This window comes from Miniopterus schreibersii (assembly GCF_964146895.1).
Source record: "Miniopterus schreibersii genome assembly, chromosome: 9".
Classification (NCBI taxonomy): Eukaryota; Metazoa; Chordata; class Mammalia; order Chiroptera; family Miniopteridae; genus Miniopterus; species Miniopterus schreibersii.
This window is the reverse complement of record NC_138118.1, coordinates 26,160,513-26,188,194: the sequence shown is the minus strand read 5'-3', so window position 1 is coordinate 26,188,194 and position 27,682 is coordinate 26,160,513. Positions and strand designations below refer to the sequence as shown.

The 27,682-nt window shown below is 39.2% G+C and overlaps 1 protein-coding gene across 1 annotated transcript in view; it reads right to left on the bottom strand.

The window, feature by feature from the left end:
* The window catches only part of WNT2 (Wnt family member 2), a 77,881-nt gene that overhangs the window by 11,495 nt on the left and 38,704 nt on the right, over positions 1–27,682 (bottom strand). Inside the window, exon 4 of the mRNA XM_081146822.1 lies at positions 8,684–8,948. Within this exon, the coding sequence (XP_081002948.1) occupies positions 8,684–8,948 (265 nt within the window). The remainder of the gene's footprint in view (positions 1–8,683; positions 8,949–27,682) is intronic.

Genomic DNA, 27,682 nt, shown 5'->3' with positions numbered 1-27,682 from the left:
TTAGAGACCGCACATTTATCTACTCACACAGCTTACTCCTTCCTTGCATTAAGAATTGCAAAGCACAGCTAGGAAAGATTATGTCTCCACCTATCTCAGAAGATTTTATTTAATGGTTGCATAATAACTAGGAAAAGTTTGACTGGCACAGGAAAGCACTTCCCATTAAATTAGCAAATGCCATCATGGAATTAAAGTCGTTGAGGTCGGACTCTTCCAGGCTTTCCGTACTTGGCACTCACTAGCCCACCAAAATTTATTTCCCAGTGCCCCCCACCTGTATCCTCTAAGGCCATCTTCTCACCATCCTATCGAAGTGACTTTCTGATATCACAGACCTGCCAACTGTTCATAAGAGTTTCTCTCATCTGCTGCTCCAGACTCTCCTCTGCCTCCTTTAGACTGAAAATCTTTCCATCCTTCAAGATTCAGACCTAACTCTGCACCTTTCATAGAGCTCTCCCTGACTGCTCCATGCTCAGCTGACCTCCTAAGTCCTATAACACATGTGATGCAATAGGGCTCATGCTGTTTTGAAATGTTTGATGATTTCTCATTCATCTTGTCTCCCCAAGGACAGGGTTTAGGTTTCATATTTCTTCTATATATTGCACAGTGCTCAGGGGGCCAACATATATTTCCTGATTTATTAAAAATTAAATTTAAAACAATTAAAAAAAAAACAAGATCAGCCTTCCCTTGCCAAATGAAGGCACACTTCCCCAGGGAGCAGTTACCTAGTCCTCAGGCACAATGGTGAGAATGGACTATCTAAAAGCTTATTTCTATTCAAATTATCTCACTTGATATAGAGAGAACATATACAAAAAGTGTGGCACATTTGTAAATGATAGATTTTAAAATGACAACTTAGAGTTTGTGGCATCAAGTTCAGGTTCTGTTATTGCAAATACAGTAAAATCAACAATTCATTTATTGAATTGTAGGAACCTTAGGAATTTCTAGGTGAAGCACATCTTAAGAGACACAGAGGAGTTAATTTGTCCATGGCTACCCAATTAGTAATCAGTAGAAATAGTAATAGGCAGCAATAGGTAGCCCCTAAGTCTCAACTAATCCACAGTGCAGGGCTCTTTCCCTAGGAATGGGAAATATGCATTTTTAAAGAGGAGATTTACCACACCAGCACAAAATTGGGAAAGCTTAGATGAATTAAGCAAACACATTATTTTAAAGTACTTTAACATTATTCTTTTGTCTGTGACACATTAATGTGTTAATTAGAATTGAATTTTTCTCTATTTCTAAAAAAAGTACATCTATTTTGTCAATTCTTTTTTGTTAGTAGTTGAAATTATGTCAAAAGAAGGAAATGAAAATGTCATTTCTTTTTTTTTCTAAAATTGTTTTGAGAGACAAGTTTTTTTGGTTTTTGTTTTCAAATTTTCACAAATTGAATCTGATTGCTACTGTCAATTAATTCAAATTAGGGCACTTTTTAGTATATCCTAAAAATACAGAAATTCTAGCAAGCTTATATCCTGAAAAGTAATGCAGATTTACAGGTCATGTCTATAACAAAATAGAAATGGGTGGAAAATATTTTTGCTTACATTAACAATAAAATCAAATGAATTACCCAGTAATCCTACTGATAATAGTAAATGAAAAAGCCCCACTTCCCCCCACCCCAAAGTAAAAGAATTGAATATTTGGTGGTGGCTAAAAGCAATAGATATAGACTGCCGCTGCATTTGAGACTTTTTATTTCATCCAGGGAAATGGGCAGCCAACAACAGCTTAAGCTCTGTAAATGCTCCACTAATGCACTTGAATATGAGGAAAAATTCCATTTAACATTTAAGTTAAGCTTAGTAGGAATTTTCATAAGCTGTGTATTATATAAAGTAATCAGTGATGAGTGAAGATGTGCTTACTCAAAGCATTCAAAATGTGACTGTAGAAAAAAATCAAGTTATCTTTAAGCTATGACACTGCACCAACATAACTAAGAATTCAGGTACCATTTTCATAAATGTATTTTATGTTATGTATATCTTGCCATTCAATTCAATTCAACACATGTTTATCTGGTAGTGGTGAACAGACAGATATAATTCCTGTCATCACGGAATCAGAGTCCAGTGGGACAGGCAGGTAACAAAAACATTTAAACAAATTAATGAAAACTCGTGGCACATGTTCTGAATGGAAGAACAAGGCTTTCTAAAATGGAGAAACAGATAGATCCTTGATACATTCTAAGAGGATGTGGAAATGAGAAAGTAGTGTAACAATTGACTTGCAGGTTTACTGCTTGACCAAAGAGCGAATGGTTGTGCCATTTTCTGAGAGGAGGAAGCCTGAGGGAAACAGGTTTTGGGAGTGGGACAAACCAAGAGTTAGGTTGCAAAAAGAAGCAAGGAATGTTTCCCTTTGATGGAAATGTGAGCAATCTGAGTGGAACTGGTAAGAATGAAATTGGATACAGGAGAGGAGACAGAGATGAGGACTGAAATAGCAGTTAAATGGAGGAGACCACCCAGGAAGGAAAAATAGAAGCGGGTGGATCTGAGTCCTAAAGATCTTCAGAATTTATTATTTATTTATTTATTTATTTATTTATTTATTTATTTATTTATTTTTATTTATTTATCTATTTATTGAATTTATGGCAACGATATTGGTTAATAAAATTATATAGGTTTCAGGTATTCAATTCTATAACACGTCATCTGTATGTTCTATTGTGTGTTCACCACCCCAAGTCTTTAGAATTTAGAAGTAGAACAGGAGAAACTAGCAACTGAAATTGAGAAAGGCAAGCTATTGGGGCAGGAGGAAAAGCAGGAGAATGTGGTGCCACAGAGGACAAGGAGACAGTGCTGGAGGGAGGAAGGAGAAGCTAATTACATTATATGCTACTAAGAATTTGAAAAGATGGTCTGCTGATTAATAATTAATATTAATCATACAACATAATCAATTAATTGCCTATGAAATGGTGACTTTTAAGCCTCACAAATATGTTTTTCATATTCTCTTCTGGTCTAGCTGTCTTAGCACTTTTTAGATATCAATTTATGAATGTCTATAATAAGTCTCAAAGCAGAAAGGGAGGAATAACTTTTTCAAAATGACAAATGTAAGGTAAGATCTTGTAATAGAGAGCAATATAGTGGGGACTGAAACTTAAAACTCACCACTTTCCTGTCCAGGCTCAAGGGCTGTGTCCCATTGCCTGCCAACCTGGCTCATCTACAGCCTGTGAGGCCAGGAGGGCATGGACTGAGTTTGTCTTCCTATCTTTGCATTCCTGGGGCTTATTATAGTGTGTGGCATATAGAAGGGGTTCAATAAATATTTGTTCTGTGAAGAACTAAGGGAGTTAAGATGTACTGATGGGAATTATATATTTAATATCAAAATAAGGTCCATCCATTGCTATTTGCTCACATATGCTCCCTTGTTTCTAATAAGGTCATAGTCACAGCGTTCAGAGGTTTTGCAAACCCGGCCACATCAAAGGGCATGTCTAGAACACCAATCTCTGTAAACGACGGTTGGCATTGTGTTTCCATGGGTTCTAAGCTGTTTGCCAAATATGGTTTACGTGGGAAAAACCCATGATACCCAAATGCTTACACCATTCACAGCCTACAGCTGTCAGCCAGGTATTGGGCTTTCAGCAGGCTAACATGTTTAACAACCACGGGACTCCATTTGTTTTCTGAACTTGACTGGAGAAGGGTGGAGGGCTGCTTGTTTCCTCTAGCTGATGAGGAGACCTCAGGGTGACCTCTGGCCCAGGTCAGGGCTTTTATATCATAACCAGTGAAAGTGGCCTGTGATTAGGCGCAGACGCTACCCTGAGAGGATAGCAACATTCCTTAGTAAGAGATGAACCTATCTCTAACTTAAGAGCTTCTTTGATTTATGGATGCCAGGGGCAATAACCAGAGTAGATAACACAGAACTGCCAGAGTACCCATCCCAGAAGCCGGGCTTCCAGACCTACCCTCCTGTCCGGCCTGCAGAATGTCACCTGCACAGCACCACACAGTGTATGTACTCTTCACATCAAGGGGAGTGTTTGTAGCTGGGAATCAAAGCACTCGTTTTTTCCAGTTGAAGACTAGGGCATAATGTCTTTTGTTGTTGCCATAAGAATGTCTTTCTTAATCAGTTTTTGAGCTTCTCATATCTTAGGAACTACTAACAACATTAACATTCTTCAAAACTTGAACGGCTTGCCATTGAAATGGGAGTCAAGGCAACCTGACCACTTCCCACCTCCCCATTTTATGGGCACCTCATTTCATCATGTCTCCAGGTCCTCATGCTGCATCCTTATTAGACAGATCTCCCCTCCCCTCCCAAACTTCAGTTAGTAAACTGTTTTGATTTTTATTTGTTTTGTTTACCACTTACAAGCCACAAAATCTTGGGCAAGTTAAGTAGCTTTTCAGAGCCTCAGTTTCCTTCTCTATAAATAGAGGAAATTGCCATGAAGATTCAGAGAAAATGCACATAAGGTATGTAGCACAGGGTCTGACTCCTAGTAGGAATTCACCCAGTGTCCCCCTCACCTTTCTCCACTTGGGGTCTGGATCTGTCCTTACCCAGGAATACCTCAGAGTCTTGACTCACCCTTCTGCAATTCTTATTGAAATTTGTTCTGGTACCATATGTCAGGACTTCACTACAAAGCTGACTTGATAACCTCTGTCAAACTAATTCCAGGGAAAGCTTTGAAGGCTGAAATCATTTTAATGGGCTTACTCACAGTAAAAGAGGGTTTCTGAAAATGCAGGGCCTAAATGTGAAAGAACACCCTCTTATACTGGGCAAGCCAGAGTGGAGGATATTTTTTTGGCATTTATTTAGAGATCCTCAAATAAAAAAACTTTTCCTTTGTAAGAGATCAGACATTCCCCCAAATTAATGTTTCCCTGGATTTATTCTTACCTAATTATGGAAAAATCAGGAATCCTGGATTACCTAAACTATTGATTTTTCAAACCTTGATGCGTTTAAGCATGAAAGTCATACAGAATTTCAGGAAAAATGCCCTGAGATTTTGATTCAATACATCTTTGAAGAGGCCCTCACTTTGGAAAATAGTGGACTAGACTGCAGACTTTATCCACTCCACAAACCAAATTGACAAAACAAGCCAGTTCACTCCATTCAAACCATGAGTTAATTTGAACAGGAAACAAGTGCTGACTAGCAGGAGTAAAAGCAATCAGCTTCAAGTATCTATTACTTGACAATATTCAACCTGCTCACCACCATTGCTTTTCCAGTGCTGGTGAGTAAAAGGTGCCCAATAAATTGAATATTAAATATGCATGATATTTAAAAAAGCAAAATAAAACAATATGGCCACAACAAAACAGATTGGGTGGTATGGGATGTACTCTAGGGAAAGGGTATGTCAATTTTAATAGAGAAAATTTTTAAAAATCTATATATATATTAGTTGCTTTAAACTTTATTGCAAACTTCTGACTTATTTTAGAGCCTGGGTTACCTCTGGTGGTAACCCAGTTTGAATATGTGTGAGTCCCATTTACCAGAAAACAGGCTGTTCCTAACATAATATGATTCTAGTGACGGGAAGGGCCCCTCAGTGATGTACTTACTCAGTGACATGTGCATGCTGGGAGGATGTTAGCCTTGACCCAACACCTTCGTTTCATGATGAGAGAGCAGAGCTCAGAGAAGGAATGCCAAAATGAGTTAGATGCAGGAATCTTCCCTTCTCGCAGGTCTCAGATTCTGTCACATCTCCCTGCCTCTACGAAGAGAAGTTAGGAGCTACTCCAGGACAATTCTGAACCATAAACGTCTATGACTGTTTTGACTGACTTGATCGAATGCACACGATGGCCAGGATAAAGCCTCATCTTCAGAAGACCATAGATCACACAGACAGGTGCAAGGCCCTCAGCAGCTGTGCGGGTTGACGCAAGCTTTCTCAGGGAAAATCTGCATCTCATACGTATGGCTGTTTGTACATGACTCCAAATATGAATAATGAAAAATATACTCTGTTAATGACCTGAACTTTTGTTTACATGATATCAAGCACCCTGAATCATGAAAGCAATCATCGAGAATTACAATCCAGAGAATTACAAGAAATATTGCAAGGTTTGCATGAGTGACCTTAGCATTTTCTTAGGTTCAGTTCAAAAGGGCATTCAGTAAAGTTCAAGTAATTTATGAATAATCTAGGAATGTTAGTGGAAATATAATCTAATACATTGGAACTGACTACTTAAAAAAAAAAAAAAAGTAACAGAGTGGCTCCTAATTAATCAACACCAATCATTCACATATTTTCAAGTCAGCTAAACTAAAATGAGCCTAAGGGAGAGGAGAAGTAAATTAAGAGAATGAATAAATTATATAGCTTCCCTCAGAAAGCCCACACTTGCAGCAGTGTGCTTTGTGGCAGGCACATCTAGAGACAGAGTAAAGTGATTTAAAAAATGGACGAACTCAGGTTCCGGTCCCTGCTCTACCTCTTACCGACTGAGAGTCCTTGGGCAAAATCCAAAGACTGTCTGTCAGAATCTCAGTCTCCTCTCCCATAAAATGAGATAATAACGCACCCATCTTATAGACTCCTCAGAAGAATCAAGAAGAGAATGTAGATCAAGCCAGATCAAGCCCTAACACATGGAAGGTCCTACAGATGTGTTTGTTATTTTAGGATCAAGACACAGAATTGTGTTCCAATATAAGGAGTAGAAAAAGCAAAGTGTGCAAGAATAACAGTATCCTGAAGATGCATCAGGGGTTAGATGCATAATCTCTGTGAGGAAGAGAAAGTAAGGTCTTTATTTCATTGAATATCTAGGAAACAGTTAAATGATAATCAAGTGTAACTGTTCACTTTACTGTGCAAACTGCTTCAATTAAAAAAACCAAACACACACAGAAAAGAAGTCCCACAGAAGCAGGTCCTCTTACATCTGAAATGAGGTTTTTGCTTCACAAGGCCTCTTCACACATGCCCTGGCAGATAGGTGAGGACAAGTTGTAGTGTCAGGATCAAGAGCACAGGCCATGGAGCCTGACAGCCAGATCTCTCTTCCCTCCAAGATCAATGAGATCTTGAGCTGGTCATTCACTTTTCTCACCTGTACAACTGGGATGATGACATCTAGAGCTGCTTATTTGACTTTAAAACATAAGATGTAAATTTGGTTCCTGGTTGGAGTTGATCAACCAGAAGCCACCCTCTTCTTCTTCCTTCTTTCTTTTCAATAACCAGTTCCAATGCACTGATGTCATAGGGCAGCTCAAAGGATTAAATAAAACCATGTGTGCAATGATCTTAGTCCAGTACCTGGCACACAGGAGTCAATACCTAGTTCCTAAAATGATCCTGATATCATTAATCCCCATATTCTGTCTGAGGAACCTGAGATTGAGCAGCTGCTTAACAGCGGAGTGGGACCCAAGCCTCTGGGACAACCTGTATCAAAGCACAGGTTTCATGGGGATTCTGCTAAAGCTGTGGCCCAACAGGAAGGATGACTTGTTAGAGGCCCCAAAGCATGTCAGGAATGCTGCAGGGCACAGCATCTGGCCCTTTTGGTTGGTAGTTATTAATTCATAGACTGCATGCACAAACCTGCTCAAGTGCTGCAAAGAGCTAGCTCATCAACCATGAAGGAAATTCAACCACTCAGGACAAAGAAGAGGCTTTGGACTTCTTGTGACATTCCCTGGTAATTGTGCTTCTTGGACAGTCTAATGTTAGGAGCTGGAGGCCATCTGCACTGTTTTACTGGTTCCTTTGCAATTACTTTGGAATGAAAAGCAAACTCAGAATTTAAATTCAAGACTGTTTTTCCCGATAATGGATTCCCTTGTTTTCTACTAAGTCCGAGAAGTTGGCTTGGGCCAAAGTTGGCTATGGGCTCCCTATCACCTCCTATCCACTTGTACTCATTTTTATTTTGTACCAGATTCTTTGCAAAGACTGTGCTAAGCCTGGAGTTCAGTGTTGGCCAGCAGTGGTGAGAAGTGGAGAACAGCACAAGTGTAAAACCCACAAGGGAACAGCTGTGTTGAAGGTGACAGAGCTGCTCCTGAGGGAGTTTAAGAAAGAAAAGGTGCTGTGTGCAAGGGGAAGTGTGGCCTTAATAAATGAAGTGCCTCTTACACAGCCCTCATCCATTGCCCACCGGCAACCAAGACAGTGGGAATGAATTCTTATTCTAGTATTTGGCAACTTCTGAGCATACTGAAAAGAGCAAAGGAGTATGAAGTGCAGCAGATTTCAAAGTGGCAAACTTTAAAGCCCTGGGACCCTCTTCCACAGTCACAGAGGGTGGGATTTGTAAAGGGGAATATATATTGCAAATCTGTCTTCCTCTCAGCTTCAGGATCACAGGAAAGGTGTTATACATAGTGTAGTTTAAACCACCAATTCCAGTTTTGTCCAGGCTGAAGAATGTTGCTAACCTGCATATTTTGACTTTTTGCCACAACCATTCTTATTGGCTTCCCATTTCTCCAGAATCTTAGGAGAGCTCTCTGTGCACTTTAAATATGAATGATATGAACATGAGCTTTGAACCTGAAGGCAGCAGGCTGCATTTATAGAACTGGCAAGCTGAAAATACAGAACTGCATTTACATTAGACAGTGCTGATGGCTGGAAGAATTTGGTGCAGTGAGTAAAGTGTTTTGAACTTACCTGCATCTCGGTCCCTGATACAGTAGTCTGGAGAATTCTCAAAATACACAAGGTCATTTTTCGTTGGCTTCTTAAACCTCTTGTTAGCCACAGTGAAACCAGTGCCATCCTGGTTCATGACGACCTGGATAGCCCCGTTGTACTTCCTCCACAGATAATCGCCAGTTTTTCTGAAGTCAGCCATGGCCAGCCAGCATGTCCTCAATGTACACGAGCCACTCACGCCATGACACTTGCATTCTTGTTTCAAGAACCGCTTCACAGCCTGCCCAAAAAAGACGGGCAAGTTCAATGGTGGACTCAAGCTCTTGACATGTGCTACAACTTTCCGAACAACCAAGAAGTGATTGAAGACACAGGACCCTGGGGCTTAGGACTGGGAGATGTCTGAGGTCACTTGCTGGTCACTTCAGCCACACTGCTCTGACTAAATAGCATGCAGAGAGGTGGGGAGAAAGTGGGAAGCAGTGCCTGACTGTGAGCTCCATTAGGCTATCAGTGTAACAAAAATCTCATGAACTTGAATTTAATAGGGTATGGGGCCAGTTTGAAGAGTAAGGCAATGAATTAGAGTATTTTCTTTTCTTTTTTTAATATATCTTTATTGATCTCAGAGAGAGGAAAGGAGAGGGAGAGAGAGAGATAGAAACATCAATGATGAGAGAGTCATTGATAGGCTAGCCCGCAACCCGGACATGTGCCCTGACAGGGAATCAAACCCCGATCCCCTGGATCCTAGGTCGATGCTCAACCAATGAGCCACGCCTGGCCAGGCAGAGTATTTTCTAAATAAATATAGCTTTATTATATTAAAAATGTATGCTATTATGCAAATTAGGTGAACAAAGTAATTGCTAAGCCCGCATCATTTAATAAACCGATAATAGTGATTGTTAGTATTTATGGGGTGCTCTCCACATTCTAGGCATTGTGCTAATACTTTCTACAGTCTATCTCAGTGACCTCAGTCTTCACAGCAATCTTATGCTACTGTACTATATTTATTTTTCACATCTTAGGAGGGAAAGCTCCTGGACAGGTGGGACTCAAATAGGGCAGAGTGGGGGAGTAAGGATGGCCTTCCTAGGGTTGTGTCTGTGACAGAGGCCTGCTATCCAGGTGACCCAGTGAGCCTCATACCAAACACCAAATATAAAAGTATGGGAGTGGGGGCATATGGGGGAGTTTCAGTTCCAAAAAAGTTCATTCTGACATCCTTTAAAAATGCCCAGATCCTTGTGACCTGGCATACCAAACTAATGCCATTCCTCCTGCTCACTTCTGTCCTTGCCCTCTAAAGATGGCTCATGACGACAAGGACAGATTCCAAGTCAGGGCTCAGTCCATCCTGTATGACAAACTAAGAGGGAAACACCTGGGTGATGAAGCCCAACCTGGAATGATGTGAGTGAATTCATAGCCGTAGGGCGACCATTATGTCTTGACTTCTTCAGCTCCAGAATGACTTTGACACATTTCCAACCATGTGAATAAATTGGGACTGACTTTCTGGAGTGAAGAACATTTCTGCACACTTAGTTCTACTAGACCCTTGGTCAAAATTAAGTCTGTAACAGGCAAACCAGGTTAGTGCACCAGGGGTAAGTTACCTGGGGTGAGGCTCTGAGGAGGGGTAACCTGGAATATTGGGATCTATGTGTGTTTGAGGGGGCTAGGGGAGGAGTGAGCATGAGTGCTTTAGGAAGTTCCACCTGGGCTCCTGCTGGAGCCTCCCACTGACATCCCATTAATTATATTATATTATTATATTATATTAATTATATTATAAATTATATTATATTAATTAATTATAATATAACATAATTATGTTATATAATTATATTATACCAGAATCTCAGGTAGTGGGCAAAGCAGGCTTACAACTACAGCCTCCAAGTTCTTAGAAATAAATTCTCTCAATGTGTTACCCTAAGAATTTTGTTCAGAGTACCACCTTGGAAAATGTCGCAAAGGGGGTTTTCTGCCCCCTCTGTCTATGCCCCCCACCTCAGATACCCTCTGTCTTGGGGATCCAAATTGAGGATGGGGACTCTCAGCAGGGTGGTTTCTCCTCCTCTGCTCTGTGATTGAGCCAAAGGTCAAAGCCATGGTCCTGTGAGATCTCCAAGGCTGATCACCTCCATAGCCCTCCTTCTTGTCACAATGCTTTGAGTATCTGATGAAGGCAGGTCCTAATTGTCAGTTGTGATCTCTCTTGAGCTTGGGAATTGATTATGAATGCTCATTCTTCACAGCTTATTTTTTTTAAAGCTGAATTATTTACTCATAAGTTAATAATCCTAACTTTAAAAATGACCTTATAGCCCTGGCTGGTGTCGCTCAGTTGGAGGGGCATTGAAACGTGCACCAAAAGGTCTCTGGTTTGATTCTTGGTTATGGCACATGCCCAGGTGGCGGGTTCCATTCTCAGTCAGGGTGCGTGTGGGAGACAATCCATCAATGTTTCTCTCTCTCTCTCTCTCTCCCTTTCTCTCTTTCTAAAATCAGTAAAAACGGTTTTTAAATGACAGGATATATTACTGCCCTCCCTTTGTAATGCTAAGCTTCCAGGTTGAAAACTTCAAAGTTGGTATTTTTATATGATTAATTGGATGACTTGCATATTAATTTAAGATTGGATCTTAAACATACACCTTACAAATCCTTAAAAATACATGTGGCAGTACACACTATTGATCATCACTCACTATTGAATGGAAATAGCCATTCCCCTCTTCCTTCCTCAGTTTTGTTAGGGTGTTGGGCAGCCACATGCTTCAGAGCTAGCAAGGTCTCTGTCTGAACCCAGAGCAGACCAAATCAATAATAGTAATTCCATTGTCTTGCCACTGAATTTTTTTCAGCAGAGGGCATGTGATGATTCAACTGGGACCAATATAATGTCAGGAGTAATCTGTCAGGGACTTCTAAGAAAGGTTTCTTCACTCTAAATAATATATTTAAAATCCTAGTATAAATTGCATTGTGCTTTTCTCAAGTTTTGAATTATGCATACTCTGCTTCCCTCCATTCTTTTGAATAAAGAATTAACTGGATAATATTATAGACCTACTATAATAAGGAAAAAATAAGGGAGGATTACATTGCATCTTCCAAATAGTCATCAAAAACCTATTAAACACACCATTCACAGGAGAAATACAAAGTACTAACAAAAATAATGCAAACTGAAACAATACAACACTACATATATATGTGTGTGTGTATGCATATATATATATATATATTTGCCTCACAGATTAGCATATAGTAAAAAGATTGACGATAAGGGTATTGGTAAGAGAATGGGAAAGAAGATACTTTAACAAACTGTTGGTGGGAAAGTAAACTGATGTGCCATTTAAATGGAAAGCATTTTTGCAATACTGTAAAAATTTTCAATGTATGCATCCTTTAACCTTGATGATTGCACTTTGGACATACTTGCACAAGTTTTGAAGGATTCTCACTCACATGAATGTTCAATACAGCATAATTAGCTATAGAAAAATATTAGGAAAAACCCCAAATGACATCACTAGGAAAAAATGGTTAAGCACTTTATGGTATATGCTTAATAATGGAATATTATGTGGTCTTTGAATAAGTCTTTAAGTCTCACAGTCATAAAAGGAAGTCAAGTGATAGAAGCAAAATACAGAACAATATATGTTGTATAATCTACTTTTTAAAGGCTTGCATATGTGTGTATACACAAAGGAAGAAGGGAAAAAATGTTCTTTTATAATCAGGCTGTAGTCTGAGGGGGTTGCATGGTCAGAAGAAACAAAAGTCCAACCATCTGCATAGTAAAGTACATACAGGAATTTGGGGATTGTTTCATGGCACCTGGAAAGCGCAGATCAGTGGTTCTCATTCTGGCTACACATTAAAATCAGCTGGCAATGTTTCCAGCACACAAAACCACCTCTGCCTGGACTCTAGAAACTGGGCTGGGAGTGAGGCCAGCCTTGTGGGTACTTCTACTTTCAGGTGCTTTTTCCCCCGTTAATTAATCTTTATTGTTGAAAGTATTACTGATTTCCCCCTTTTTCCCTCACTGACACCCCCTCCTGTACCCCCAGGCCTTCTCAGGTGCTTCTTATATGCAGCCAGAGTTGCAACTCTCCTCCAAACCCAGGAATGCTGTGGAGAGTAGTGAGACCACCGCCACAGGGTGCAGCCCACCGAGGGCCAGATCAGGTGAGCCATTTCTGTGGACAGGGCAGCATTAAAGTTCTCGGTACAGGAAAATCTGACTATTGAATTTACTCTATGTCTCCCAGGAAAAAAGAGCCACAAGCAACAATTTGCACTAGTGCTGTTTTGTAGGAAATGAAAGATGAGGATGACCAGTGAGGTAAAAACCTAATGCTTTTAGAGGATAAGTTTACAGAAGAGGTTCCTGTCTGAAAGGATGCACTCCACCCCCACCCCCGGGGTCTCAGGAGGCACTGGGTGAGGGACTGGTGGACATCCACACAGGCCGTTGATGAAGCGAGTGCACATATTTTATTTGCTCCATAAAGGAAGTAGTGAAAAAAGAAGAACCTGGGGATATCCCAGAGGCTACCAGGCAGCCTGGGGCTTCTTGGGTTTGTTTAATTATTCCTTTCAAATTCTTTTTATTTTTTTGTTTCTCTCCAGTATTTTATTTTATTTTATATTTTATTTTATTTATTTATTTATTTATTTATTTATTTATTTATTTATTTATTTATTTATTATTTTTTGTTGGTGGTGGTTTTTTAAATAAATTTTGTTCAAAATACTACAGATGTCCCTTTTTCTCCCCAATGATCCAATCCTCCCCATCCCACCCCCACCCCCTCCACCCCCAGTTCCTCTCCACACCACTGTCTGTGTCCTTGGGTGTGCATATATGCATATAAGTTCTTTGGTTAATCTCTCCCCCTCCACCCACCTGCCCTCCATCCCTCGGAGATTCGTCAGTTTCATCCATGCTTCCATGTCATTCAATCATTTCTGTTCATCAGTTTATTAAGTTGTTTAGATTCCACAGATAAATGAGATCATGTGATGTTTCTCTTTCTCTGCCTGGCTACTTTCGCTTAGCATAATATTCTCCAGGTCCATCCATACTCTTCCAAAGGGAACGAGGTCCTTCTTCTTTATACCTGCGTAGTATTCCATGGTGTAAATGTTGCACAGCTTTTTATTCACTCATCTACTGATGGGCACTTGGGCTGTTTCCAGATCTTAGCTATTGTAATTGAACTGCTGTGAACATAGGGGTGCATATATACTTTCCGATTAGTGTTTCAGGATTCTTAGGAAATATTCCTAAAAGTGGGATCACTGGATCAAAAGGCAGCTCCATTTTAAAGTTTTTGAGGAATCTCCATACTGTTTTCCATAGTGGCTGCACCAGTCTGCATTCCCACCAGCAGTGTACTAGGGTTCCCCTCTCTCCACATCCTCATCAGCACCAGGCATTTGTTGATCTGTTGATGGTAGCCATTGTGACAGATGTGAAGTGATAACTTGTGGTTTTAATTTGCATCTCTCTGATGATTAGCGATGTTGAGCATTTTGTCATATGTCTCTTGGCCATCCGTATGTCCTCTTTGGAGAAGTGTCTATTCAGGTCCTTTGACCATTTTTTAATTGGATTGTTTGTCTTCCTCTTTCTGAGTAGTATGAACACTTTGTACACTTTGGAAATTAGCCCCTTATCAGATACATCTTTGGCAAATATGTTTTCCCAGACCATGGATTTCCTTTGTATTTTGAGGCTGTTTTCTTTTGCTGTGCAGAAGCTTTGTAGTTTGATGTAGTCCCAGATGTTTATTTTTTCTTTTGATTCTCTTGCCCTAGGAAACGTATCAGTGAAAATTCCACTACATGGGATGCCAGTGACTTTACTGCCTATGTTTTCTTCCAGGATTTTTACAGTTTTGGGGCTTACATTTAAGTCCTTTATCTATTTTGAATTTATTTTTGTGTATGGTAAAAGTTGGTGATCTAGTTTTCATTTTTTTGCATGTACCTGTCCAATTTTCCAAGCACCATTTATTGAAGAAGCTGTCTTTTCTCTTTTGTATGTTCTTGTCTCCTTTGTCAAATATTAACTGACCATAATGGCATGGGTCTATTTCTGGGTTCTCTGCTCTGTTCCATTGATCTATATGTCTGGTGTTGTACCAATACCAGGCTGTTTTGATCACAATGGCTTTGTAGTATAGTATGATATCTGGTAAAGTGATCTGTCCCACTCTGTTCTTTTTACTCAAGATGGCTGCAGCTATTCAAGGTCTTTCTGGTTCCATATAAATTTTCAGAATGTTTGTTCTAGATCTGTGAGATATGCTGTTGGTATTTTAATAGAGATTGCATTGAATCTATAGATTCCTTTGGGTAATATGAACATTTAAATGACATTAATTTTTCCAATCGATGAGCATGGTATATTCTTCCATTGTTTACAGCTTCCTCTATTTCTTTTTTCAGTGTCCTATAGTTTTCTGAGTGCAGGCCTTTTACATACTTGGCTAAATTTATTCCTAGGTATCTTATTTTTTTAGTTGCAATGATAAACGGTATTGTTTTTTTGTTTCTCTTTCTGAAAGTTTATTGTTGGTGTATAACAATGCCACCGATTTCCAGATGTTGATTTTGTATCCACCTACCTTGCCAAATTTGTTTATCAAATCTAGTAGTTCTTTGATGGAATCTTTAGGGCTTTCTATGTACAGTATCATGTTATCTGCAAATAATGACAGTTTTACTTCTTCCTCTCTAATTTGAGTACCTTTTATGTTTTCTTCCCGTCTGATGGCTGTGGCAAACGCTTCCAGTACTATGTTGAATAAGAGTGGTGAAAGGGGACATCCCTGTCTTGTTCTTGTTTTTAATGGAAATGGTTTTAGTTTTTGACCATTGAGTATGATGTTGGCTGTAGGTTTGTCATATGGCCTTTATTATGTTGAGGTATGATCTCTCTATTCCCATTTTGCTGAGAGTTTTTATCAGAAACGGGTGCTGGATTTTGTCGAATGCTTTTTCTGCATCTATTGATATGATCATATGATTTTTGTCCTTCATTTTGTTTATGTGATGTATCACATTTATTCCTTTCTGGATGTTATACCAGCCTTGCATCCCCAGAATAAATCCCACTTGGTTGTAGTGTATGATGATTTTAATGTATTGCTGGACCTGGTTAGCAGTATTTTGTTGAGGATTTTAGCATCTATGTTCATCAGGGATATTGGCCTATAATTTTCTTTCTTTGTAGTGTCTTTATCTGGTTTGGGGATTAGGAAGATGCTGGCCTCATAAAAAAGAGCTTGGGAGTTTTCCCTCCTCTTGAATTTTCTGGAATAGTTTGAGTGGAATAGGTGTTAATTCTTCTTTGAATGTTCGGTAAAACTCACCTGTAAATCCATCTGGTCCAGGACATTTGTGTACTAGGAGTTTTTGATTACTGCTTCAATTTCATTAGTTGTTATTGGCCTATTCAGGTTTTCTGTCTCTTCTTGATTCAGCTTTGGAAGATTGTATGCTTCTAGGAATTTGTCCATTTCACCCATATTGTCCAATTTGTTGATATATAGTTGCTCATAGTATTTTCTTATGCTTCTTTGTATTTCTGTTGAGTCGGTTGTTATATCGCCTTTTTTATTTCTTATTTTATTTATTTGGGTCCTCTCTCTTTGTTTCTTGGTGAGTCTGGCAAAAGGTGCATGAATCTTATTTACCTTTTCAAAGGACCAGCTCTTGGTTTCATTGATTTTTTGTACTGTTTTTTCGTCTCTATGCTATTAATTTCTGCTTTGATTTTTATTATTTCCTCCCTTCTACTTGCTTGGGGCTTTTCTTTCCGTCCTTATTCTAGTTCTTTTAGTTGTTGTGTTAGATGGCTCATTAGAGCTTCTTCTTGTTTCTTGAGATAGGCCTGTAATATTATGAGTTTTCCTCTCAGGACTGCTTTTACTGTGTCCTATAGATTTTGGATTGTTGTCTGTTCATTTTCATTTCTTTCCATGAAGTGTTTGGTTTCTTCCTTGATCTCATTGGTAACCCATTCTTTGTTTTACAGCATGCTATTTTGCTTCCATGCATTTGAAATTTTGAGTTTTTTTATAGTGGTTGGTTTCTAGTTTCTTGGCATTGTGACCTGGGAAGATACTTGATATGATTTCAACCTTCTTGAATTTGTAGAGATTTGCCCTGTGCCCTAACATGTGATCTATTTTTGAGAATGTTCCATTTGTACTTCAGAAGAATATGTAGCCTGCTGCTTTGGGATGAAATGTTCTGTAAATATCAATTAAATTCATTAGATCTAGTGAGTCATTTAAGGTCTGTGTTTCCCTGTTGATTTTTTGTCTTGATGATCTGTCCAGTGCTAACAGTGAGGTGTTAATTTACCCCACTATGATTGTGTTGCTGCCAATCTCCCCCTTATAGTCCACCAAAAATTTTTAATATATTTAGGCGCTCCTATATTGGATGTACAAATGTTATAAGCCTTATTTTCTCCTATTGGATTGATTCCTTTAGTATTATGTAGAGAACATCTTTGTCTCCTATTATGGTCTTTATTTTGAAGTCTGTTTTGTCAGAAATAAGTATTGTTATTCCATCTTGTTTTTCATTTCCATTTGCACGAAATATTTTATTCCATCCCTTCACTTTTAGCCTGTTTGAGTCTTTTGCTCTCAGGTGGGTCTCTTTTATACAGCATATATATGAGTCCCGTTTTCTTATCCATTCAGCTACTCTATCTTTTGATTGGACCATTTATTCCGTTTACGTTTACAGTTACTATTGATATAAACTTACCTAATGCAGCTTTTCCTTTATGCTGATGTACCTTCTCTCAATATTCCTTCTTTTTCTTAGAGCAGCCCTTTTAGCATTTTTTGCAATGCTGGTTTCATGGTACTGAACTCCTTTAGCTTTTTTTTCTTTTTTTGGCCTGGGAAGCTCTTTATTTCACCTTCAATTTTATTATTATTATTATTTTTTAAATATATCTTTATTGATTTCAGAAAGAAGAAAGGAGAGGGAGAGAGAAATAGAAATATCAATGGTGAGCAGATCATTGATCGGCTGCCTCTTGCACACCCCTGACTGGGGATCAAGCCCGCAACCCAAGCATGTTCCCTGGCCTAGAATCGAACCCCAATTGCCTGGATCCTAGGTCGACGCTCAACCACTTAGCCACGCCCAGCTGGGCTCACCTTCAATTTTAAATGATAGCTTTGCTAGGTAAAGAAATCTTGGTTGCATGTTCTTGCTTTTCATTTCTTTGAGACCTTCATGCCACTCCCTTCTGGCCTGAAGCGTTTCTGTTGAGAAATCTGATATCAGCCTTTTGGGGGTTCCCTTGTAGGTCACTGCTTATCTTTCTCTTGCAGCCCTTAATATTCTCTCTTTGTCCTTGACATTTGCCACTTTAATTATGATGTGTTTTTGAGTGGGTCTTTTTGGGACCTCTTGTTTGAAACTCTCTATGCTTCCTGAACTTGTGTGGCTTTCTCCTTTGCCAGCCTAGGGAAGCTTTCCGTCATTATGTCCTCCACCAATTTCTCTAAACCTTGCTCTCTTTCTTCCCCCTCTGGCATTCCTATAATGTGAATGTTTCTTCACTTTATGTTGTCCCAAAACTCCCTTAGACTGTCCTCATGCTTATTACTTAAAAAGTTCTTTTTGCTGCTCTGATTGAGTGGTTTTCCTACCTTATCTTCTAAGTCACTTATTCTATCCTCTGTTTCATTGAGCCTGCTTTTAATTCTTTCCAGTGCATTCTTGATATCAGATACAGTATTCTTTATTTCTGCTTGATTATTATTTATGATATGTATCTCTTTTTCTTGTTTTCACTAAGTTCCTTGACCTTACTATTAATGAGAACAACAAGTGCCTTGTTGTTCTCATTAATTTCATTGAGCATCTTTATAACCATTACTCTGAACTCTATTTCTGATAACTTGCTTAACTCCATCTCATCAAAGTCCCTTTCTGGCGATTTTTCCCTTTCTTTAATTTTGGGGTTGTTTCTTTGTCTCCCTATTATGGTGGCTCTTATGTTTGTATCTGTATATTAGAAATATTTGCTGTGTCCCAGTCTTATTGGAGGGATTTTGTATTGTTAGTCCAGTGGAGCCCAGAGGTATGTTTTCCTTATACTTCTGAGCTATTTTCTCTAGGTGTGTCCCCTTTGTGGGTGTCCCTGTTGTGGGTTCTTTTGGCGCTCCTGTTGTTTGTGTCTAGATTGTTGTTCACTAATTCTTGGGAGGACTCTCTTCTCAGGTTTGCTAAGTGTGTGTCTCAGCCCCAACATCGTTGTGTAAGCTGTTGTACGGGTGCTGGTAAGGCAGGACAATACACAACTAAACTTCCAGGAAACAAGGGGTATCTTACAAAATATCTTGACAATCACAATGAAAACAACCGAAGTGAAAATAGAACTGGGAATGTGAAGGGAGAATACAAAATCTAAAGAAAAAAAAAAAAAAAAAAGTAAACCTAGAGAGAGAAATGTATATTGTTGTTAATAGTGATGAAAGTTTGAAAAATAATAATAAACTAAACTAAAATTAAAAAATAAAGAACCTACCAGTGCTGCCATCTTCCCTCTCTCAAATTCTTAAATTAAGGCAATATGTGCACATGATTTAAAAAGCTCAAATAGCTTTTGAAATGGTCTTGGATTCCAAGATGGCAGCCGACTGAATGGAAGCTATACTGACACTCTCCCAGCACAAAACTGGAAATCCAACTTAGATATAGAAAAACCATCCTGAATAATTAATTAGTTGGAGGGCATCCTTATAACCAAGGATGAAAAATGAAAACCACATAGAGACTGGTATGAAGTGTGGAGGCATGAGAGGGCTGGCTGGGCTTCCACAAGCAGCAGTGGAACATCCAGAGGGCTATCTCAGCTGTGGGGGTTCCCAGTGACAACTCTGGGGTCTAATCCCAAGCTGGGCAACTCAGCCCAGAGTAACATAACTGGGAAAGGTACCCAAATAACACATGGCTGTGAAAAGTACCAGGGGTTCTGTCCAGCAGGGAGGGACAGCTAGAAACACAGGCACCCCTTTAAAGGGCCAATACACTAAATTTTGTTTGCAGGCACTCACCTTGCGCTCTGGCAGAGGGAGGAGAGAGAGGACCAGAGCTGTGTGAAGAGATTCTGGGTTTGGTGGCTCTAAGGAGAGGGCTGAGCAGAGAGCTGCCAGGATCCTTGTGCTGAGTCATTCCTCCATGCTGCAGAAGCCATCTTTCTCAGGCAGAGCTTTCCCCATCAATGAAGCTTTTGCTTGGAGAGTAGCTATTACCTCACCATTGGAAACCCTCTAGCCCCACCCTGTGGAGTTTACGCCTTGCTGAGGTATACAACCTGAAGCTCATTAAGTGACTGAGACTAACAATCACCCCACAGGCAGAGGCAGATCTCTGGGTGCATGAGTCTTTGCCAGACCTGCTTCTGGGCCTGAGGGTTGGAAAAGCAGACTTTGGTGTGAAGCTCACTACTTTCCACACACACACCCCTCCAACACTGGGAGCTACAAGCTGTGGATCACTGATAGCTCTAAACAGGGTACTCAGGGCCAGTCACAAACACCATCTGACATTGGCTTGGACCAGAGAATCCCCAAAGAGACCCAAATCCAATAAATCAGCTTGAGTTAACAAATAGCAGGGTAAAATAAGCTTTATAAGCAGTATATCCACAGGGAGATATTGGCAGTCTCCAAATCCAGCCGAGGTGAATTCTACTCTGTGTAATAAACACTTCTACAGTAGCCTGCACTGGGGCTTGAGTCTCACTGACAGTCAGCTTGAGGGTTGAGCCCATGCAATAATGAGGCAATAGCAATCAAGACTGAATTACAACAGGAGGACCCACACGACATGCACAAGGAACATGATTATAGCACCTATGTCTGGTGATCAGAAAGAATGTGCCACTGGGTCCCACAGGTCACCTTACATAAGGCCATCCTACCAAGACTAGGAGTCATAGCAGATCTACCAAATACTTAGAAACAAACCCAAACAGGCAGAAAAAATGGGAGACGAAAAAACAACAATCCCCAAATGAAAGAACAATAGAATTTTCCAGAAGAGCTAAATGAAATGGAGATAAGCAATTTATCTGATATAGATTTCAGAATAATGATTATAAGGATGCTCAAAGCATGAAAAAATACATAAAAACTATGAAAAACAACCAGTCAGAAATGAAAAATGACATAGCAGAAATAAAAAATACACTGGAAAGAATAAACAGCAGATTAGAGGAAGCCAAGGACTGGATCAGCGAATTAGAAGACAAGGTAGAAAAAAAATTAATCAGAGACCAAAAAGATAAAACAGTTATAAAAAGGACAGTCCTAGCCGGTTTGTCTCAGTGGTTAGAGCATTACCCTGAGGACTGAAGGGTCTGGGGTTTGATTCTGGTCAAGGGCACATACCTCAGTTGCAGGCTCCAGCTCCTAGGCCATGTGTGGGAGGCAACCAATCAACGTGTTTCTCTAACATCTATGGTTCTATCTCTCGCTCACTTTCCCCTTTCCACTCTCTCTGAAAAGCAATGGAAAAAAATCCTTAGATGAGGATAAAAAAATTAAAAATAAAAACAGGAAGACAGTTTAAGGGAGCTGTGGGACAACACGAAATATAACAATACCCATATAATAGGAGTGCCAGAAGGAGAAGAAAGTGAGAAAATGATAGAGAACCTGTACGAAAACATAATGGCAGAAAATGGGTGGAACCTGGTGAAGAAAAAATCACACAAGTTGAGGAAACAGAGTCCCAAGCAAGAAGAACCCAAAGAAGCCCATGCCAGACACATCATAATTAAAATGCCAAAAATTCATGACAAAGAGAGAATCTCAAAAGTAGCAAGAGAAAATCAATCTGTTACCTAAAAAGGAGTTCCCATAAGGCTGTCAGATGCTCTCAACAGAAACTATACAGGCCAAAAGGGAATGGCATGAAGTAGTCAAGGTGATGAAAAGCAAGGATCTGAAACAGACTACTCTCTCCAGCAAGACTGTCATTCAAAATTCGGAACTGAAGGTGAAATAGGAAGTTTCCCAGGAAAAAAAGAAGACTAAAAGAAGACTTTAGTACCATTAAACCAGCATTGCAAGAAATGTTGAAGGGACTGCTATAATAAAAGAAGAAATAGGGAGAAACAAGGCATAAGGTATAAAAATGGCAATAAAAAAGTACCTATTAATTATCAGCTTAAATGTAAATGGATTAGATGTTTCAATCAAAAGACATAGGATAGCTGAATGGATAAGAAAACATGACCCATATATATATATATGTACTGTCTACAAGAGACCCACCTCAGAAAGACTCATACAAGATGAAAGTGAAGGAATGGAAAAAAATTTTTTAATGCAAATTGAAATGAAAAAAAGCTGGGGTAACAATACTCACATCTGGCAAAATAGACTGCGAAATAAAGACCATAACAAGAGACAATGAATGTCACTACATAATACAAAAGAGGTTGATACAACAAGAGGATATAACCCTGGTAAACATATATGCACCTTATATGGGAACACTTAAATATATATAAAAAAATTCTGGAGGGTTAAAGGAAGAGATATACAGCAATACAGTCATAGTAGGGGACTTTAACATCCCACTGTAATCAATGGATATATCTTCAGGACAAAACAGTAAGGCAACAGTGTTCTAAATGACACACAGGATCAGGTGGATTTAATTGACATTTACAGAACATTTCACCTCAAAGCTGCTGAATATACATTCTTCTCAAGTGCACATGGGACATTCTCAAAGATAGACCATGTTAGGACACAAAACAAGTCTCTACAAGTTCAAGTATCTTCTCAGATAACAAAAAAGTGAAACTAGAAATCAACTACAGTGAAAATGCTCAAAAACATTCAAACACATGGAGGTGACATAGCATGATATTAAACAATGAATGGGTTACCAATGAGATTAAGGAAGAAATTAAAAGCTTCCTGGAAACAAATAAAAATGAACACATAACAACCCAAAATCTATGGAACACACCAAAAGCAGTCCTAAGAGGGAAGGAAGTTCATAAAACTACAGGCCTACCTCAAGAAACAAGAAAAATCTCTAATAAGTTATCCACCCCTATAGCTAAGAGAATTAGAAAGAACAAGAAATGCCAAGAGTAATTAGAAGGAAGAAAATAATCAAAATCAGAGCAGAAATAGATGACATAGAAACTAAAAACAAACAAACAAAAAACCCCAAAAACAGAAAAACAAAAATAACAAACAAATCAATAAAACCAAGAGTTGGTTCTTTGAAAAGATAAATAAGAATGATGAACATTTAGCCAGACTCATCAAGAAACAGAGAGAGGACCCAAATCTATAAAATCAGAAATGAAAGAGGTGAAGTAATAACTGACACAACAGAAATACATAGGATTGTAAGAAAATATTACAAACAACTATATACCAAGAAATTGGACAACCTGTGTGAAATGGACAGATTTCTAGAAACATACAATCTAAAGGACTGAATCAGAAAGAAGCAGAAAACCAGAATAGGCCAATAACTAATGAATTGAAGAATTAAAAAAAACTCGCAGCAAACAAAAGTCCTAGACCAAATGGCTTTACAGGCAAATTTTACTGAACATTCAAAGAAGAATTAACACCTATCATCCTCAAACTATTCCAAAAATTCAAGAGAAAGGAAGACTTCCAAACACTTTTTATGAGGCCAGCATTATCCTAATTCCAAAATGAGATAAAGACACTGCAAAGAAAGAAATTACAGGCCAATATCCCTGAAGAACATAGATGCCAAAATCCTCAATAAAATATTAGTAAATCAGATCCAGCAATATATTAAAAAGATTATTCACCATGACCAAGTGGGATTTATCCCAGGGATGCAAGGATGGAACAATATTCGGAAATCAATAAATGTGATACATCACATAAAATGAAAGACAAAAATCATATGATATTAATAGATGCAGAAAAAGCATTTGACAAAATCTAACTCTCATTTTTGATAACTACTTTCAGCAGAGTGAGAATAGAGGGATCATACCTCAACATAATAAAGGCCATATATGACATACAGCCAACATCATACTTAACGGGCAAAAACTAAAAGCATTTTCATTAAAAACAGGAATACCACAAGTGTCTACTTATACCACTCTTATTCAACATAGTACTGGAAGTCCTAGCCACAGCAATGAGACAAGAAGAAAACATAAAAGGCATCCAGACTGGAAAGGAGGAAGTGAAACTGTCATTATTTGCAGGTGACAAGATATTGTACATAGAAAACCCTAAGGAATCGACCAAAAACTACTAGATTTAATAAATGAATTCAACAAAGTAGCAGGATACAAAATTAACACCCAGAAATAAATGGCATATTTATACACCAATAAGGAAATCTAAAAAAGAAAAACTAAAAAAAAAAAAAAAAAAAAATCCTATTTACCATTGCAACAAAAAAATTTAAGGTACTTAGAAATAAACCTAAACAAGGAGGTAAAAGACCTGTACTTGGAAAACTACAGGATCTTGCAAAAGGAGATAGAGGAAGATATAAACAAGTGGATGAATATACTGTGTTCATGGACTGGAAAAATTATAATCATTTAAATGTCCATACTACCCAAAGCAATATATAGATTCAATACAATCCTTATTAAAATACTAATGGCATATTTCACAGGTCTAGAACAAATACTCCAAAAATTTATATGGAACCAAAAAAGACTTCGAATAGCCTCAGCAATCTTGAGAAAGAAGAATAAGTTTGGAGGGATCATAATACCAGATATCAAGTTATACTACAAAGCCACAGTAATCAAAACAACCTGATACTGGCACAAGAACAGGTATATATAGACCAACAGAACAGACAGAGAACTGAGAAATTGACCAAAACCATTATGCTCAACTAATATTTGATGATGGAGTAAAGACAGCCTTTTCAATAAATTGTGTTGGAAAAACTGAACAAGTAGAGGCAAAAAAATGAACTGTACCACCAAATTACACCATACACAAGAATGAAGTCAAATTGGATAAATGACTTAAATGTAAGTTGTGAAGCTAGAAAATTCCTAGAAGAAAACATAGGCAAGAAAATATCAGAGATTTCACGTAGCAGAATATTCACAGATACATGTCCTAGACCAAGAGAGAAAAAGGGAAGAAATAAACAAAATGGACCACATCAAACTAAAAAACTTCTGCACAGCAAAGAAGTATCAAAGTGAAAAGGTAGCCAACTGTATGGGAGAACAGATTTGCCTATGATACATCTGATAGGGGTTAATTTCCAAAATATATAAAGTACTCATATAACTCAAGAAAAGGAAGACATGCAATCCAATCAAAAAATGGCAGAAGACCTGAATAGATACTTCTCCGAAGAAGACATACGAATGGCCAAGAGACATATGAAAAAATGCTCAAAATCGCTATTCATCAGAGAGATGCAAATTAAAATGACAATGAGGTATCACCTCACACCTGCCAGAATGGCTATCATCAATAAATCAACAAACGGGAGAGGGAAGATGGTGGCACTGTGAGAAGACAAAGAGTGCCCCACTCTCAGCCACAGTCTCTGTTTACTCCTAAAATACTATGTAACCAGCTTGGAAAAAACAGAGAAACAGGTCTGAGTGGATATATTGCGAGTAGGGAGCACTGAAGAAACATCATAGAGTCTGCTAAGAGAAGGGGGTGTAAAAAGGGGGAGTACCCCCTGAAGCCTGTGCTGGACTCAGAGCCCCAAGGCTTGGAGATTGCAAAGTTCCCTCCCCTCAGGAGTGGAAACCAGCATCCCAAAGTGGGGAATTCAAATCTAGAACGGAGGAGAGGGGAAGGAATGCCCCGTGCAGAGGGCAGAGGGACCCAGGGGAACAGTGTGCCTGCGAGGAGGTACAGCTCCTTCCTACCTTGTGTTGAGCCCCAGAAAGCATTGAATCTGTGTGGTGCAAGGAAGGGGAGGAGAGCCCTCCCACCCTGAGCTCCTGGTGGGGGGAGACTGGGATTTTTGACCAGCCCTAAGGAGTGCCACGATGGCACGCATGGAACCGCCCAGCTTTACTGAGATCAGCAGGGCAGGGGAGCTGCATGAAGCTGACTTTGGGTCCCCTCCCACTGGGTGCCTTGATGAATGGGCAGCGGGGCCTCACAGGGTGGACTCTCTGCTTGAGTGTTGCTTTGTGCATTTTTGAGTTTTCGATTGCTGAACTGGCTCCCACCTTCCTGGCTTGCATTAGGTGGACAGACCAGTGGAAGCTGGGACTTTGGTTCTGCACAGTAGACTGTTTGAGGGGCACACCTGGTGTGACCAGCTAGCCAGATCTGGGAAGGGAGGGGCGGAGCATGCCTACCTCTATTGCAACTGAGGAGCACCACCCCCAACAGGAAAGGGGTTGGTCCAGCTCACTGAAGCCCCAGATACCCCCACAGGGCACAGTCCTGAGGGGAAAGGGAGAGCAGCTCACAGGAGGACATTACAAGAATGAGACACCAAAGGACTGTTGTTTGGGAACTGGAGGAATAGCTGAAAACCCCTGCTGGGGGCTGGGCAGGGAAAGGGCTCACTGGAAGGTTTTTAAATCCAACCCACTGAGCCCAGGCCTCTGAAACTGCCCATATAGAAAAGGCAACAGACTAAAATCACTCTGAAGCTGCAGCAGGCCAGTGCTTGGGGAAATAGAATCTGAGGACAGGGTAGAGGAGCTGGCTGTGGAGCAGAGACTAACTCCCTCACAGTGAGTGCTTGACAGCAAAACCTCACATTGGCTCATACACAAGTACCTCCCAGGAAAAGGGAAATCAACATACAAAACAGAGAGCCTCAGGCAACATAAGCTGCCCAAAAGAAAGTCTCCTGATTGACTGACTTGTTTGTTTGTTTGTTTTCTTTTCTCTTTTTCCCTTAGGAAGAAGAGAAAGGGGAAAAAATTATTATTTTTCTTCTTTTTAAATTTTATAATATTTAAAATTTTTTAAAAAATTTAATTTTTTTAAAGAATTTTGTTTTGCTTAGCTTGTTTTTTGTTTTGTTTCTTTGTTTCATTTTGTTTATTTGCTTTGCTTTGTTTTATCCTTGCTTCTACTATCAAGACTTTCTTAATATTCCCTGCTTAATTCCTGGGACTTTATAACCAACAAGTTTACTGCTTTACTCTATAGTTTCCCCCAAATCTCTTATTGGACTCCCTCCCTGCCCGGGATTTATGTCTCTCTCTCTCCTCTCGATCCATAGGCATAGCTTTTTTACCTTTTTTTTTTTTTCCTTCTAGAATTTGTGCTCTCCCTTCACTCTCCCAGTTCTATTTTCACTTGGGTCCTTTCAACGTGATTGTCAAGATAGTTTGTAAGTTACCCTTTGTTTCCTGGAAGTTTAGTTGTGTATTGTCCTGTCTTGCCAGCACCTGTACAACAGCTTACACGATGAGGTTGGGCTGAGACACACAGTTAGCCAACTTGAGAGGACAGTCCTCCTAAGGACTGGTCAACAACAATCTAAACCCAATCATAACAGGAGAGCCCAAAGAAACCACAAAAAATGACACCCACAAAAGGGACACGACTAGAGCAAAGAGCTCAGAAGTATAAGAAAAACACACCTCTGGGCTCCACTGGACTCACAATACAAAATCCCTCCTCATAAGACACAAGAAATATGTTTAATATGTAGATATAAAAACTAAGAGCCACCAAAATGGGGAGACAAAGAAACAACATCTAAATTGAAGAAAAGGAAAAATTGCCAGAAAAAGACTTTGATGAGATGGAGTTAAGCAAGTTATTAAAAACAGAGTTCAGAGTAATGATTGTGAAGATGCTGAAGGAAATTAATAAGAAAAACAAGGCACTAGATGATAAGATAGAGGTTCTTAGTGAAAACATGAAAAAAGAAATACATAAACAAAATTCAGACATAGATAAAGAATGCTGTATCTGATATCAAGAATACACTGGAAGGAAT